At 57.2% G+C, this 17,032-nt stretch overlaps 1 protein-coding gene across 2 annotated transcripts; it reads left to right on the forward strand.

Annotated features, from left to right (window-relative positions):
- Positions 1 to 1,530: 1,530 nt before the first annotated feature.
- LOC112058658 (cytochrome P450 2F3-like) lies at positions 1,531 to 15,024 on the forward strand. Of its 2 annotated transcripts, XM_065571648.1 has the most exons (9): positions 1,531 to 2,210; positions 5,222 to 5,384; positions 6,558 to 6,707; positions 7,735 to 7,895; positions 8,688 to 8,864; positions 10,986 to 11,127; positions 11,333 to 11,520; positions 12,371 to 12,512; positions 13,021 to 15,024. In XM_065571648.1, exons 1-9 carry the CDS (start codon positions 2,031 to 2,033, stop codon positions 13,200 to 13,202), a joined length of 1,485 nt encoding a protein of 494 aa, XP_065427720.1. In that variant the 5' UTR covers positions 1,531 to 2,030; the 3' UTR covers positions 13,203 to 15,024. The 2 variants fall into 2 exon arrangements, with proteins under 2 accessions (XP_065427720.1, XP_065427721.1); XM_065571649.1 differs by lacking the exons at positions 1,531 to 2,210; positions 5,222 to 5,384 and adding an exon at positions 5,947 to 6,213.
- Positions 15,025 to 17,032: the final 2,008 nt, after the last annotated feature.

Consider the following 17,032-nt stretch of genomic DNA (forward strand, 5'->3'; position numbering starts at 1 on the left):
CTAAATTTGGGAATGAAAAATGTCAGGCACAGGTGTTTTGATCTGCCCTGAAGTTTGTCAGAGATTTATTTGCAAAAACGTTGCAGTAAGGGCGAGTCAGCCGTCCTGCTGAATCCAGCATTCAATAGGCTGGAATACGGGACGCAGCTCGTCTCTGTTTGACATTTTCGTAATCAGTATTTCTAAACTGATTGTATATTTTAAATGTACTCTTAAGCCTTCATACAGTTCTCATTGCAGATGACTACATATTTAACTCACTGAAGCAAAGCCATGATTGTAAATCAATCAGTCGCAGAGGTTTAGTGTGTTCAGAACAATGGTTGTTGCTTTTGGAAAAAGGGACACGAATTTACTGGGGGTGATCTCCAGAACAACAGACGTGTTTATGAAATTTCACCAACTTTCAGAAATATGTGTCCGAAGATTTTAGGCATCACAAAGGATTTTCTATCTTACTAAGGTCCGGCTGTTGCTGGAGGGTCGCTTAAAACTAGTTCATCAGAGAGTCAGATGTAAAGAAAGGGGAACTCTTTGTCCAGCTATCTGGCAGGAAAGGGGTGCGGTCCCTTTAAGGGCTCTCTTCAAGGGGCAGGGGCGGGGGGTGAAGGGAGAAAGGGATGGACAGAAAGGACAGGAAGACTTTGGAAGCAAGTTTTTGTACTATAGTAATTACAATTAAAATGTGTATTTTAGATCGGGGGGGTCTTTTGAAGGATTTATTTAAAAAACTCTATGTCCGACGATCGAAGCCTTTAAGGCTAACGATGAATACTCACATTGTGTATCTAAAAGTCTGTGCAAGGATATTGTAGAGATGTGATTTTCTAATCTTCTTTAAAGCAAATTTGAAAGGAAGGTCGTGTAGACTGACCTGTTTGGAGTAAAGATGACAGTCCGGCATAGCTGGTTTTGTCAGTAAATTCAGAACGTGACAGTACATCCCTGGGGTTGGCAAATGGCTTCATTACCCCTCGAATGCTCTTCAACAGTTTCAGTGCTGAGCTAAGAGGCCTGGCAGGCTGGAGGCTTTGAAGTTACCAGATCCCTTCCGAGGAAGAGTCACCAGGCCTCAGCCAGGTGTGGGAGCCTGCAGGAAGGCTCAGAACAGGGATAGGAAGAGGGGGACGGGGGGGACATTAAGACCCAGGAGTGCCCCAAATTTTCCAGTGCCCTACGCAGCGGGTATTTGGCCTATGCCCAAGGACGGCCCTGCCACCTACCTGCGCCCACCAGCCCCGCTGACTTTAGTGCCGCACAATGACCCTGCTCCCTGCACGACACTGGGAAGGGAGGCAAGTCTCTGGTTCTGTCGGGGTGGAGAACGGCCCAGAGAGCTCACGGAGAAAGTCTGCGGACGATACCGAGCTGGGAGGGCTGCAAGTGCTTTGGAGGAGAGGATTCAAATTCCAAATGCTCTGGACAAGCTGGAGAAATGGTCAGAAGTCACCAGGATGAAACTGAATCAGGACAAATGCAAAGTGCTCCCCTTAGGAAGGCCCAATCAGTTGCACACACCCAATGGGAAAGGGCTGCCTGGAAAGGGAGCTAGGGTCAGAGTGGCTGGCCAAAAATATGAGTCAACAGTGTGACGCTGTTGCAGAAAAAGCGACCATCGTTCTGGGCTGGATTAGCGGGAGTGTTGTCAGGCAGACACGAGCAGTCATTCTTCCGCTCTGCTCCGCGCTGATTAGGCCTCAGCTGGGGGCGTACGTGCCAAAGACCTTCCAAGCGGGTACCACGCCATGCCAAGCCACCCCTGCTCAACGCCTGGCTTCAGAGTGGGCTGCGAAATCCCCGTTCCATCGTGTTCAGCCTCCTTGCCAGAGCGCACCTGGGCAAGGGACGCCCGCTCGGCTTGACAGCAGCTGGCACGGAGCCCTGGGCCCCGCCCGCCCGGCAGGCGAGTCAGTCGGCTCCGAATCCCGCCCCTTTCCCTGCTGAAGAGTCAGTCGTCAGGGCACCCGAAAAGTCATTCGGTGCCAGTGCAACCAGGAGCACCTTGTTCCCCCCGCGCCCGAGCGAGCGACATGGAGATCACCGCGGCCACGCTGCTTCTGCTGCTCCTCGGCCTCTCCTGCCTGGTCCTCTACCTCCGCGGGAACGGCCAGCGGAAGGGGGGGTGTTTGCCCCCGGGCCCCCGCCCGCTGCCCCTGCTGGGGAACCTGCTGCAGTTCGATACCAAGGACATGGCCAAATCTCTTCTCACGGTAGGGGGTGTTTGGGGGCTGGCGCGGGAACAGGCTGGGAATCCCTGGGGCGGGCGGGGGAATTTCTGACTCTCTGTTGTTGTCGCTAAGGGGGGAGCAGGTCTCCGGCCCTGCTAGGACAAGGGGGGACAGCGCAGCTAGTGAAGCCGCAGGTTTAATGTAGCCAGGGGCTTATCCCGCAATGTTCACGCGCTGGGCCGCCTCGCTGACTTATGTACTTGTGCAAACACCAGCACTAGTACTGGGCACTCAATCCCCCCGTGCAAACACCAGCACTAGTACTGGGCACTCAACCCCCCCCGTGCAAACACCAGCACTAGTACTGGGCACTCAACCCCCCCCGTGCAAACACCAGCACTAGTACTGGGCACTCAACCCCCCCGTGCAAACACCAGCACTAGTACTGGGCACTCAACCCCCTGTGCAAACACCAGCACTAGTACTGGGCACTCAACCCCCCCGTGCAAACACCAGCACTAGTACTGGGCACTCAACCCCACCGTGCAAACACCAGCACTAGTACTGGGCACTCACCCCCCCCGTGCAAACACCAGCACTAGTACTGGGCACTCACCCCCCTGTGCAAACACCAGCACTAGTACTGGGCACTCAACCCCCCCGTGCAAACACCAGCACTAGTACTGGGCACTCAACCCCCTGTGCAAACACCAGCACTAGTACTGGGCACTCAACCCCCCCGTGCAAACACCAGCACTAGTACTGGGCACTCAACCCCCCCGTGCAAACACCAGCACTAGTACTGGGCACTCACCCCCCCCGTGCAAACACCAGCACTAGTACTGGGCACTCACCCCCCCCCCCGCGTGCAAACACCAGCACTAGTACTGGGCACTCACCCCCCCCCGCGTGCAAACACCAGCACTAGTACTGGGCACTCACCCCCCCCCCGCGTGCAAACACCAGCACTAGTACTGGGCACTCACCCCCCCCCGCGTGCAAACACCAGCACTAGTACTGGGCACTCACCCCCCCCCGCGTGCAAACACCAGCACTAGTACTGGGCACTCAACCCCCCCCGTGCAAACACCAGCACTAGTACTGGGCACTCAACCCCCCCCACCCCAGTGCAAACACCAGCACTAGTATTGGGCACTCACCCCCCCGTGCAAACACCAGCACTACTACTGGGCACTCAACGCCCCCTCCCCCCCCCGGCTCCCTTGGTATGTGGCTGCCAGTAGCCCCTGGAGACCCCAGTCCAGATCAGGGCCCCCTTGTCTTGGGTGCTGCAGCTTCCCCTCAGCTCACACAAGGAATCAGTGACAGAGGTAGAAGAACCCAGGCGTCCTGGCGCCCAGTCCTCGTTGTTCAAACTCACCCACTCCCCTCCCACCGCCGGGGATAGAACCCAGGAGTCCTGGCGCCCAGCCCCTCCCTGCAGCTAGTGAAGTGCAGGGCGGCTCTAATGAAGAATGTCGAGTATCCAGCTACCCGGGGCACAGGCCGCACTAAAGCGACAGATTCAGCGAGGCCGCATCGGGCGCAGCTCCCTGCTGATGCCCTGTTCATGCCCACGCGGACACGGCCAGCTTTGAGGGCAGGTTGAACCAGCCTTAAACCCCGGCTGGACACACAGGGGGCAAATGAATCTATGCAAAGTCCTAACCACTAATAGCTGGGTACACAGGAGAACGTGGGGGCCGCCCGGCTAGTGACTCGTCTCAGTGCCATGTTGGAACCACTCGTTTATAAAACATTCCAGGGTAGCAACCGGCCACCCCCTGGGGTCAGAGCAGCTCAAAGCACTTTTACAGCTGGGGAAACTGAGGCACAAGTGCAGCGGTGACCTGCCCCAGGTCATGCAGGGAGCTTGGTGGAAGAGCCTAGAATGGAACCCAGGAGTCCTGATGCCCAGTTACTGCCCCCACCCCCTCCCCGATGCTAACTAGGACTGGCCGAAACTTGGAATTTCTGGTTCCTGGGAAGTTTTGCTATTTTGGTTTTGTTCCAAAGAGAAATTCCCAAAAACGTTTGTTTTGGAAACAGGGTTTTGCTTTGGTTGGGTTTTTCGCTGCCCATTTTCAATCGAGACGGGCTGGTTTTGCTGAAAGCTCTGCGCCAGGACTCACTCTGGCCAGGGGGACGACTAGATGGTCACTTCTTGCCTTGGCGTCTCTAAAACTATGACACCAAACCTGGGATGGGCAGCTCATGAAATGGACGTGATTCTTGTCGGTTTCAGCCTGACCCCACTGAACAGCAGCAGAGAAACTGAGGCCAGCCATGTGCCAGGGCCAGCAGCTCCTCCGCCAGGTGGACTGCGCCAGGCCGGGGACCCCAGGGCCGCCAGGCTCTTGGGCCAGTGGCTTCCTGCGCTGCTCGGCTAGTGGGGCAGCGGGCTCCGTCGGTTGCCGAGCTCGGGCCGTCTGGGGGAGTCCTGCCCTGGAGCTGGGGAGCCCGTGAGCTCTGCCCCCCTCGCTGTCTGCTAGGAAACCGGGCGGATTTCGTCCGAACCGTTTCACAGGTCGGCATTTCCCAGTAAAACCCGGTTTGCTGGAAACTCCGTGAGCAGCTCGAGTGTTAACAGCCACTAGGTCACGTGCAGTCTGGACTCCTGGGTTCTCTCCCTGGCACTGGGAGGGGAGTGGGGACTAGTGGTTAGAGCAGGGGAGCTGGGAGCCAGGACGCCTGGGTTCTCTCCCCAGCTTTGGGAGAGGAGAGGAGGGGAGGGGGGGCTAGTGGCTAGAGCAGGAGGGCTGGGAGCCAGGACTCCTGGGTTCTCTCCCCAGCCTTGGGAGGGAAGTGGGGTCTGGTGGGTCAGAGCAGGGGGGGCTGGGAGCCAGGACGCCTGGGTTCTCTCCCCAGCTTTGGGAGAGGAGAGGAGGGGAGGGGGGGCTAGTGGCTAGAGCAGGAGGGCTGGGAGCCAGGACGCCTGGGTTCTCTCCCCGGCTCTGGGAGGGGAGTGGGGACTAGTGGCTGGAGCGAGGGAGTGTGGTTATGTTTGGTTCGGGGCCCCATATTCTGACCCTTGGGTCGCTCTGTGTTTGCAGCTAAGCGAGCGCTACGGCCCCGTCTACACCCTCCACCTGGGCCCCCAGCGGATGGTGGTGCTGTGCGGCTACCAGGTGGTGAAGGAGGCCCTGGTGGACCAGGCCGAGGCCTTCAGCGGGCGCGGGGATCTGCCCGTGTTGTTCCGCTTAACCCAAGGAAACGGTAAGGATTCCCCTCCCCCGCCCCTTCCCGGCTTTCAGCCGCTCAACCCTCCTGCAGACACGGGGAAGTGGGGCAGGACCCACAGAGGGGCCGGCTGGCCATGCGGCTTAGGCACTGGACTGGGAGCCAAGACCCCCGGGTTCTCCAATAACCTGCTGGGTGACCCCTCCCCCGCCCCGACCAGTCATTTCCCCGTGCTCTGCCTCAGTTTCCCCTCCCACCCTTTGTCTGTTTAGATTGTAAGATGCTCCGGTGGGATCTGGATTCAATTCCCATCTCGCTGGGCCTCCGTTTGCCCACTTATAAAATGGGGATAATCATTCATCTCCCGCAGAGCACTTTAGATCAAGAGTCAGTGTCACCGGCCATCTGCGGGTGACCTGGTGGGACGGAGCAGGGAGCGGGCGGGAATGTTGCAGGGGGGTAACATTGGGGATGGGAAGGAAGCTACCTGAGATGTAACCTGAGCCGGGAGGGGGGTTGGGAGAAGTGACACCTTCTGCCGGGGAGACTGGACAAGGGAGAGGAGGAGCAGAGGGGAGGGGGAGAGAGCTGCTGGAGGGTTTGGGTAGTTTGAGTTTGGTGCTGGGTGGTGGAAGGCAGGGAACCCCCAGGCTGGGGTCTAAGCTCCCTGAACCCCCCAGAAGGTCTTGACGGAGGGGTCCTGGCTGTACCTACAAGCTCTGTTGTAGCTTGTGTTCCTACTGTCCACGAAACCTTCCGTTTTACTGGCTGGCTCAGAGTCCCGGTGAATCCCAGGAAGAGGGGTGCAGGGCCCTGACTCCCCCACACTCCATGACAGCAGGACTCCTGGGTTCCCTCAGTCTTGGTGTGCGTGTGTGTGTGTGTGTGTGTGTGTGTGTGTGAGAGACAGACCAATTTAAGGGGGAGTGGGGGCTAGTGGTTAGAGCAGGGCTGGGGGCTGGGAGCCAGGACTCCTGGTTTCTATCCCAGCTCTGGGAGGGGAGTGGGGGCTGGTGGGTTACAGTGGGGGGCTGGGAGCCAGGACTCCTGGGTTCTGTTCCTGGCTCTGAGAGGGCAGTGGGGCAGGTCCCTTGGCAGCCGATGAGCGGGGGTCGGTTACCGTCAGTCGTTCCAAGCGAGGGGCTGGCGTCGGTGGGGGGAGCCGGGCTCTGGTGCCCTCCCGTCACTGCTCCGTGTCCCCCGCCCCAGGCATCGCCCTGAGCAACGGGGAGAAGTGGAAAGTCCTGCGGAGATTCGCCCTGCAGACGCTGCGGAACTTCGGCATGGGCAAGCGGAGCCTGGAGGAGCGGATCCAGCAGGAGGCGCAGTGCCTGGGGCAGGAACTCGCCCACACGCAATGTGGGTTGCCCGGGGGCCACGCGCGGGACGCAGCTTCCCCCTGCTGCCCCCGCCCCACAGTGCCCCCTGCTGCCCCCCTGCCCCCGCCCCACAGCGCCCCCTAGCGCCGCCCTGGGGTCAGCACCAACTGCCAGGGGAGAGCGCCCCCTGCTGCCCCTGCCCCACAGTGCCCCCTGCTGCCCCCCTGCCCCTGCCCCACAGCGCCCCCTAGCGCCGCCCTGGGGCCCGCACCAACTGCCAGGGGAGAGCGTCCCCTGCTGAGCCCCCCAGCCCGCTCCCTGCCTCACAGCGCCCCCTAGCGCCGCCCTGGGGCCAGCACCAACTGCCAGGGGACAGCGCCCCCTGCTGCCCCTGCCGCACAGCGCCCCCTGCTGCCCCCGCCCTGCTCCCTGCCCCACAGCACCCCCTAGCACCGCCCTGGGGCCAGCGCCAACTGCCAGGGGAGAGCGTCCCCTGATTCCCCTGCCCCACAGCGCCCCCTGCTGCCCCCGCCCTGCTCCCTTGCCCCACAGCGCCCCCTGCTGAACTCCCTGCTGAGCCCCCCGCTCCCTGCCCCACAGCGCCCCCTGCTGAGCCCCCTGCTCCCTGCCCCACAGCGCCCCCTAGCGCTGCCCTGGGGCCAGCACCAACTGCCAGGGGAGAGTGCCCCCTGCTGCCCCTGCCCCACAGCGCCCCCTGCTGCCCCCGCCCTGCTCCCTGCCCCACAGCGCCCCCTGCTGAGCCCCCCGCTCCCTGCCCCACAGCACCCCCTAGCGCCGCCCTGGGGCCAGCACCAACTGCCAGGGGAGAGTGCTGCCTGCCCCTGCCCCACAGCGCCCCCTAGTGCCAGGCTGGGGATTTGGGGTCAGCATTGAGCGAAGAGAGCGCCCCCTAGGGCTGCACTGACAGCAAGGGGAACCCCTCCCCCCTCTCCTAAGGCCCCCCAGTTTCCCAGTCCAGCAATGACGGAGCCAGACTCTGCTTAGCTCGGGGCCCCCCTGCTTGGACCCGTTCCCGCCGCTCACAGCCGGTTCCCTCCCCTCGCCAGCCGCGCCCTTCGACCCCACCTTCCTCATCAGCCAGGCCGTCTCCAACGTCATCTGCTCCATCGTCTTCGGCGACCGCTTCGACTACCAGGACGGGAGCTTCCTCACCTTGGTCGGCCTCATCAACCGGAACTTCCAGCTGCTCAGCTCCCCGTGGGGGCAGGTGGGTGCTGCTGGGGGTGGGGGGGGCTGTGTCTGGGGGGGCCGCCTTGCATCTGTGGGTGGGGTCCCCCACGTGTCCCCCTCCCGAGTGTCCCCCTGGGCGGACATGGAGAGCAAGTGGTCACCATCCCCTGGTTCCCCGCCCAGCCGTCTCTTCGCTCGACCAATGCCTCCGTCCGACAGGAGGAGAGATGCACGGCCCCCCTGGAGCATGTGCGCAGGGGTCGTTATGGCAACGGACGCACGCCCGTGCACAGTTTGTGTCAGTAACACGCTCGCACCCTGCACGGCGCATCACGGTAACGTGCCGGGCGTGGGCACAATTTGTTATGGTGGCCTGGCCTGCGCACGCGGTAACGAACTGAGCCACACGCCCACACTGCGTTGGTCGTTAGGGTAACGTGCATACGCTGCACTGCCTCCCTGTTCATTACAGTAATGCACCTATGGAGTTCACTACGGTAGTGCACACGCACTGCTGCCCTGTTCGTTACGGTAATGCATGTGCACTGCTGCTCCGTTCACGATGGTATTGCACACACAGTTCACCATGGTAATGCATGCACACTGCTACTCCGTGCATTATGCTAATGTGCACAGAGCTCAGCTCACCACAGTAATGCACGTGCTCTGCTGCCCTGTTCGTTATGGTATTGCACGTGCAGAGCTCACCACAGTAATGCACACATAGAGCTCCCGACGGTAATGCATGTGCATTGCTGCCCCGTGCGTCACGGTAACACGTGCACCCAGTTCACGCGCTGCCGTGGGTGACTCGTGTCCCTTTCCCCAGATGTACAACATCTTCCCCGGCCTCATGTCCTGTCTGCCGGGGCCTCACAACAGGATCTTCGAGAACTTCGAGCAGCTGCAGCTCTTTGTGCTGGAGCGGGTGAAGATGCACCAGGAATCCTTTGACCCCAACTGCCCCCGTGACTTCATCGACTGCTTCCTCCTCAAGATGGAGCAGGTGAAAGGGCTGTGGGGGTGGGGTGGGCGCAGGGCAGGGTGGGGCAGGGCGGGGAGGGGTGGTGGGCCCACTGACTCCTTTAAAACGGACATGCATCTGACGAAGTGGATATTCACCCACGAAAGCTCATGCTCCAATACGTCTGTTAGTCTAGAAAGTGCCACAGGACTCTCTGTTGCTTTTTACAGATCTAGACTAACACGGCTACCCCTCTGATCCTTTAAAACTGTGTCTGCTTCAATAAGAAAGACTGTGTGTCCTAGTGGCTGGAGACCTGGGTTCTGTTCCTGGCTTGGCTACTGGGTGATGCCTCAGTTTCCCCATCTGTGAAAAGGGGATAATGGGCCTTCCTTTGCCTGGACACTGTGAGCTCTTTGGGGCATGGACTGTCCCTTGTCTTGGCAACACCTGGCACAAGGAGGGCCCCTGATTTTGGTTGGAGGAGGGGATTCTGGGTGCCACAGGGGTTCATGGTCTGTACAGCGCCTGACCCGGGGCTGGGGTGGTGCTACCATAATGCACCTAATAGCTATAACAATGAGCAGCACCTGGCGCAGTGCGGGGCAAGCCCATGGCTGGGGTTTCTTGGTGCTCCTGTAATACAGGTATTGTTTGGGGTTGGCTTAAACCTTTTTGCTACGGGCCGGGTGCATCCTGTCCCGACTCAGCCTTCCCGGCTCCAGCCCACATGACCAATTCCTTCCCCTTTAAAGTGGCTTTAAAAAGCCCCAAGACTCTCGTGTGGGGATGTATCATCCCTACACCAACCTAATAAAAAGTTCCATGAGGAGGTAAGGGTCACGATGGGACACTTGCCAGGTAAACAAATCATGGCCTTATGTAAGGCCCCCTGGTGGTCTAGGATTATATAAGATGATCATGGCCTTATGTAAGACCCCCTGGTGGTCTAGGGATTATATAAGATGAGGTAAACAAGGTAATAAATCATGGCCTTATGTAAGAAGCGGTTGAACCAATCGGTGTGGGGCTATACATGTGATAAACACATGATTCTCCTTCTTGTCCAATCCGTAGATGTGTGATTATAGCCTAATTGTGTTATGCAATGTTGAGAAAAACTATAAAAGAAAGCTTGCAATAAACAGGATTCGGATTCAGCTTGCAACCACATTGGTCCTGTGCTTTATGCGCTCCGCATGGAACCCCACACTCTCGCCCAAAACCTGGCCCCTGCCGCTGACCTCGGCTGGCACTAGGCCCACAGGAGCAGATTGGCTTTGTTTGGGGTTGATGTTAGAACAGACGGGTTCATGGCCCGGCCCCACAGAGCCGCGTGCCACACAGACCAGTGGTCCGTGACCAGCCCCGAATCGCTCCCCGCACTTGTAGGGAGGGGAGTCTTTCTGGAGACCCTCCCTGCTCCATCACCAGCCGTACTGGTTTCTTTCTTTGTTGCTGCTTGGAGATAACCTCCGGGGCCTCTTAATCTGTTGTGGGATGCCGAGCTGTAACCCAAGCTCCGGTGAATCACGTTCTCACAGCCCTGCCCTCGATGCGGGCAGCATTGCCAGGGAATCGCGGTTTGAGGCGTGCTCGGGAGCTCTTTGCAAACATTCACGGCTTAGTTCGCGTGACGCACCACCCTGGGAGGCAGGACAGTTTAGAGTGGGGGAAACTGAGGCATGGGAGAGACGGGGAAGTGACTTGCCCAAGGTCACTCAGCAGGTCAGGAATAGAACCCAGGAGTCCTGACTCTGTCCCCCTCCACGACTCGACCCCATTCCCCTTCCAGGGCTGGAGATAGAACCCAGGAGTCCCGAAGGCCAGCTCTGTGCTCTAACCACTAGACCCCAGTCCTTTCCCCCAGCCCCCGTGCTAACGAGAAGTGCATGCTGCCTCTGCTGAATATAGCAGAGGTCCTGAAAGTCCAGCATTACGGGGCCCCTGGCTGTTCCGAGAGGCTGTCACCAGCCGTGGGCTTTGAACCGGGGAGATGTGGGGCTAACAGCGTCCGGCTTGGCTCCTTGAGCTAAAGGATTAGCCCCCTCGCCCGGCAGCAGCAGTAGATCCAGAAACTGCGTCCGTGGAGCCGCCTCTAGGGGGAGATGGTGGGAGATACCCGAGCGCTGCGGGTTCGAATTCTGGGCAATTCCCCTGCAGGAAAACCAGGACCCGCTGAGCTACTTCCACACGGAGACCCTGGTGATGACCACGCACAATCTGTTCTTCGCGGGCACGGAGACCGTCAGCACCACCCTGCGCTACGGCTTCCTGCTCCTCATGAAGTACCCGGAGATCCAGGGTGAGCCGCGGGGCGGGGGGAGCTGAGATCGGGATCCAAGCCACTGTCAATATTTTAAAAGGGCAGGTGTAGAACTCACCAGCCAGGTCTCAGAGGTCACCAGCTCCAGACCGAGCGTGTCCCTGCTGCCTGCGTGACCAGCCGAGATGTCAGGCTGCCCTGCCCCCCCCAGAAACCGCTTCCCATCCCGCTTGTTTCCCCCCAGCCAAAGTCCACGCTGAGATCGACCAGGTGATCGGGCGGCACCGCAGCCCTTCGGTAGAGGACCGGAGCCGCATGCCCTACACCGACGCCGTGATCCACGAGGTGCAGCGCTTCGGCGACGTGATCCCCATGGGGCTCCCGCACGTGGTGACCCGGGACACCCACTTTAGGGGTTTCCTGCTTCCAGAGGTAACGGGGTTTCCCTCCTCCCCGCGTTCGAGCAAGAAAACATGTCTCTCCCCCCTGGGCTGGAATCTCCCCCTTGTCAGCTTCCAAAGGGTGTTCGGAGAGGGACAGACGGCTGGAACCATGGCTGGCTAGACTGGCAAATGGGTTGGATGGATGGACGGACGGGTGGCTGAGTGGGTGGCCAGAGAGAGGGGCGTGCGTTGGGATGGAGAGATAGGATGGGTGGATAGATGGATGGGTAGATAGACAAGTAGGTGGAGGGATGGAAAGATAGATGGTTGGAAAGGCTGAGGGACGCGTCAGTAGATGGGTAGACAGATGAAAGATGGACAGACAGATGGATGGATGGACGGGGTGGAAGGACAGAAAATGATCCAGATGGCTAGAGGGTGGATCGTTGGATGAGTGGACAGACAGACTGAGGAGGATGGATGGATAGACAAGATGGACGGATGGAGGCACCGGTGCCAGACAGAAGAACGAGTCAATGGATGGGCAGACAGACAGATGTGTGGATAGACGGGTGAGTGGGTGGAGAAGTCAGGTGGATGTAGAATCACAGAACCAGAGGGCTGGGACAATTTGCAAGGGACAGTTTCTCTAAGCCCCCACCCAAGACAGAGTCTATCCAGCCGTGCCTGGGCGGAGATGGATGGACGGTCAAGAGAGATAGGGTGGGTGGATAGACAGAAAGACAGATGGATGGATTAAAAGCTAGATGGACATCAGGATGGATGGATAAGCAGGGGATGGATGGATAGGTAGGCAGACAGACGGACGGAGGGATAGCTGGATGGACGGAGAGATCCCTTGGATACATGCGCTGGAGCTGTGTGTTTCCCCTGCCCAGGGCACCAACGTGCTCCCGCTGCTGTTCTCTGTCCACAACGACCCCGCCCAGTTCAAAGACCCGGCCACATTCGACCCGGCCCATTTCCTGGACCCGAGCGGAGGCTTCCGGAAGCATGACGCCTTCATGGCCTTCTCCGCAGGTACGTGTGGCCGGCCCGGGCCGGGGCCGCGGAGCGGGAGGGGGACAGGTTGAGTTTCCACTAACGCGTCTACTCCAGCACCGGCCTCGGAGGATGCGACTGCCTGGACCGGCCCCGACCTCAGATGGAGTAACTCAGCCTGGCTCCACGGCCTGGGGGTCACGGCGAGGAGGGATCAGGCCCCTCTGTGTCGCTGTGGGGCAGAAATGACCAGGGCCCTCCCCAGTGGTGGGCTGGCCAGCCCCGGCCCCAGACCCAGCCACTGACCCACGGCAGAGCACCGGAACGGCCGTTGGGGCCTCCTGGGGGCGGAGCATGAGGTAGAGCAGCCCCAAGGCTGCTGTAAATGACACTGGGGGCCGGTCCCCAGAATACAGGGAACATGAAAGGGTCTTAAAGGCGCCTGATCCCCAAGTGCAGGGGGAGGGTAACCGAGACGTGGGGCGCGATGGATCCTGAAACGCCTCTGACCCCCGCGCCCGGCCGGTCACTGTGTTCCTTTCCCCAGGGAAGCGGGTGTGCCTGGGCGAGGGCTTGGCCCGCATGGAGCTCTTCCTCTTGTTCACCACCGTCCTGCAGCGCTTCACCCTCACACCCCTCGTTCGCCCGGAGGACATCGACATCTCCCCCGTGATGAGCGGCCTGGGGAACGTGCCGCGCCCCTACGTGTTCCGGGCCGTCCCTCGCTGAGTGAGCCACCGCCCCATCCCGCCTCCGCTGCCCCTTTCACGGCCTCGTGTCCTGCAGCCTTTGCACGCCGGAGACGAGTCCGCAGGCCTGGTCGCCGGCAGTGTCTCCGGCTCCGGAGATTTTCGGTGCTGCCTGGCCGTCTCCTCTCTTTTTAAAGTCCCCAGCTCCAGATTCGTGAGCTTAGTTCAAGTTTTCATTACAATCAAATACAAATAAAAATTGTGCAGCTCTGGGAGTGACAGAGAAAAGTTTAGAAACTTGACTCGAGTCAAGAAACCAGAAGTAAATAAAACGAACCCAGATCCCAGCCAATCCCGTGAGTTTCTTTGAGCCCTGATCTGTTGAGCGCTCGGGGCTGGCTGGGTTGCTGTTATTAAAGTGACTCTCCACCGGGCACGGGAGGGGCAGAGCCGGGAAAGCTGCTGCCAGTTTTGCATTTTGAACGCGGATAAAAACCGCACCAACGATCAGAGGGTTGGGAAATCGCCTTGCTGGGAGAGGCTTCGTATCTCGGTCTGTTTAGTTCATCGGGGTCTCGCCTGCAGCTTATAAATACATTCACCAGGCCTAACGGGCCCCTTAAGCTAGAGGAGAAAGGCACAACCAATTCCTGGAAGTTAAAGTTAGACAAATTCCAATTCGAAATAAGGCAGAAATTTAGGGCACAAACTCCCTGGGGAAGTGGTGGATTCTCCACCATTGACAACGTTTACATCAAGATGGGATGTTTTTCTGGAAGATCTGCTCCAGCAATTATTTTTGGCCCGTTCTCTGAGCGGATCATTTCATTAGACACAAGTTAGTGAGCTCCGTAAAGGTCAAAGGAACTGATCGTAATAGTCATTATTGGCCTTAAAATCTGTGAATCCCAGTTGTCCTGGGACAATCCCCGTTTTCCACAGGATGTCCCGGGAATTTCTTTCAGGGCACCTGAAAAGTCCAAGTTTTCCAATTCGTCCATCCACAAGGGTTAGCCTTTGTAATAACTACAGAAAACTCCTCTTGCTGCATGGGGGCGAATCTGCATACAGCTTTACCGGAAACGAAGGAGCATTCAGGGTAACGACCAGTGTCTGGAGCGAAGGCAGGATCCGAGTGCATCTCTTAGAGCTCATTTGGTGGGGGTTTCTGGCTAGGTCTGAAATTCTAGGGGGCTTTCTCAGGCTGCGTAGCGCATGGCCCAGGAGGGAAGCAAACCTATCCGGTGTCTTTCACCACGAGATGCGACAGCCAGAAGGAAGGTGGTGAAAACCACTTTGCTCTGCTTGCTCTCAAAAGGGCAGAATTTGGCCCAATTTAGCTACCGCAAAGCCAGGCTGTTTATTTTTCCTCACCAGGCCTCTGTGGGAGAAGGTTTAAATACCTCCCACCCTGCCAGCCAACCCACGGGTAAGCTGACGAAAGGGGCTGTGTCTGTAACACCTTCCCTCCTGCTGTGAACTCATCTCAGGAGCGCTTAGGTTGGTGAAAGACTGTTTTTGGGATGATGGGCGTTTTCAGCTCCCACTGAGAGAGCTGGGGCCATCGCAGAGCAGACGCCTGGCAGAGAAAATCATGTGTTCATTTAAGGGCCAACTCGAGACCCCTTAAAGGGCCCAGATTTTCATAGGGTGGACGTGCCACACTTTCCAAACTTCAAAAGTTTTTTTTCTCTTAATTAATTGGCCTCTCAGAGGTGGTAAGACAACTCCCACCTGTTTATGCTCTCTGTATGTGTGTATATATATCTCCTCAATATATGTTCCATTCTATATGCATCCGAAGAAGTGGGCTGTAGTCCACGAAAGCTTATGCTCTAATAAATTTGTTAGTCTCTAAGGTGCCACAAGTCCTCCTGTTCTTCTTTTTGCGGATACAGACTAACACGGCTGCTACTCTGAAAACTTTCCAAAAAGTCTCTTTAAAGTGTCTCGGGCGCTGGCGCTTTGTCAGTTACTCTGAAAAACGTAGACTTCAGAGGTTAAGGGACCCGGGGCCAGATCCCTGGCGGGTGTGAACCAGCGTGACTCCACTGACTCTGGTTCACAGCCGCTCAGTGTCGGCAATCCTCGGGGGTTTCACAGGGAGGCGTGTGCTGTCTTAAATCACCAGTTGCCTGAGTCATGGGATTCTGTGAGCTCAGCTTTTGTTTTGGTTTGGGTTTTTTAAAGCATGTTTCTAGTCTTCACGGTGGCAGAGAAAATGTGACCTGCAAAACCAGAATCCAAAATCTATTCTATGCACAAAGCTCATAATTTCTGTTAAGCCAATCTTGCAATTTGTTTGTTTGGTTTGACGGTACCAGCGTCATGCTGTTTGAACCCTTTGAGTTTAGCACGACTGGAAAAAAATTGAGTGGCAGGTGGGGCGTAGCTAACTGAGTCTGACCTCAACTCCACCTCTTTTCCTAGGGTCTAGTGTTTTTAAGCGCAGTGGAGTCCAACTGGGTTGGCTTGTCGGTGTTCGCACGCTATAAATATCCAATAATAATCAACAAATGGGGAAACTGAGGCAAAGACGTGGGGGAGAGAAGCGACTGCCCACGGTCACCCGGGAAGCCAGGGGCAGAACTGGGGTTAAAACCCAGGTCTCTTGAATCCCACGTCAATGCTCTATCCACTAGGCAACACTGCCGCCCATAACAAAACATATGCTTCATGCGTAGGATATGAATATTAGCTCCGCTATTGCAAAGAGACAATTATATAAGGAATCCTGTAATTACACATCTATGCTTCGTTAAGCTGTTGCGTGACCTCTGCGATACAGCCAAAATGCCGATGTCTCCCCGGCCCTTTTCAAACATGACTCAACGTCTTGGCTGGCTCCCTCGGAAAACCGCTTGGGTCTGTTTGCCTCTTTTGCTCCTTTGTCCTGCTGACTGGCTCGTGCGGGCTGTGGGTGGACGTTATGTAAGCTGTGTACTGTGGGCCTACTTCAATAACACTCGTTTTATAACGCCGGGTCGTTTTTCTCCGTCACCTGTGCTGCAGAATTGCAGGCTCATTGATTTAAGCGGGGGGAAGACAGGTCACCATGGGGGCAAATATAACCCATTGGCTTCTGCAAGGTGGTAGGTTGAATCGTGCACCTCCTAGTGATGCTGGTAGAGTGGTCCCATGTTTTAAAAAATAGGATTCATTCACTGTAGAGTTAACCTGGTTGATTAATGAAGCTGTGCTATGGGATGCGAAGCCAGAGGATGTTACTGAGTCAGATAGGCTCATATTTGTGAATCACAATAGCAGACGAATGACATCTTTTTTTATACTCATTGTAAAGTTAATCAGTGGAACTCATGGCCGCAGGATACTGTTGAGGGAAACAGGTGACAGGATAGGACGCTGTACTCTTCTAGACCATTGCTGGAATAATAATAATAACCTAGTTCTTTTCATCCGTAGCTCTCAACGTCTTTTACAAAGGAGGCTGGGATCAGTAGCGCCGTTGTCCAGATGGGGAAACTGAGTCACAGAACAGTGAAATGATTTGTCCCAGCCAGCAGAGCTAGGACTAGAATCCATGTCTGTAGAATAACATCATACTTTTTATAAAGGAAGGCTAATGACAGATGTTCTTATTGCCAGGACAGTCTAACTTCTCTATTAAAAACAAATCTAGCCACCTCCTGGCCTCATTAATGTCCGGTGGGGCTGAAGCTGGGATCGACGTGCCCAGGTTGTGTGGGGCGAATTGGGCAGAACATAATTTTCTCCTCAATGAATATTCTTGAGAGTTTGAAATCTCCCTCCTCCCCCCCCCCCCCCACTCAAATCAGGATGAAAAGTCAAAATCTCAAACAAAACTTTGCAAACTGAAAAAAAACAAACACCCCCCCACCCAAACCTGCT

This window comes from Chrysemys picta, chromosome 17, assembly GCF_011386835.1.
Source record: "Chrysemys picta bellii isolate R12L10 chromosome 17, ASM1138683v2, whole genome shotgun sequence".
NCBI classification, from domain to species: domain Eukaryota; kingdom Metazoa; phylum Chordata; order Testudines; family Emydidae; genus Chrysemys; species Chrysemys picta.

What these genes read in the sequence shown, in the direction of transcription:
- LOC112058658 (XM_065571648.1), top strand. Translation starts at nt 2,031, where the DNA reads ATGGAGATCACCGCGGCCACGCTGCTTCTGCTGCTCCTCGGCCTCTCC. An exon ending in CCGCTTAACCCAAGGAAACG is followed by an intron (nt 5,385 to 6,557) that starts GTAAGGATTCCC and finishes CCCCCGCCCCAG; the next exon opens with GCATCGCCCTGAGCAACGGG. An exon ending in GGAACTCGCCCACACGCAAT is followed by an intron (nt 6,708 to 7,734) that starts GTGGGTTGCCCG and finishes TCCCCTCGCCAG; the next exon opens with CCGCGCCCTTCGACCCCACC.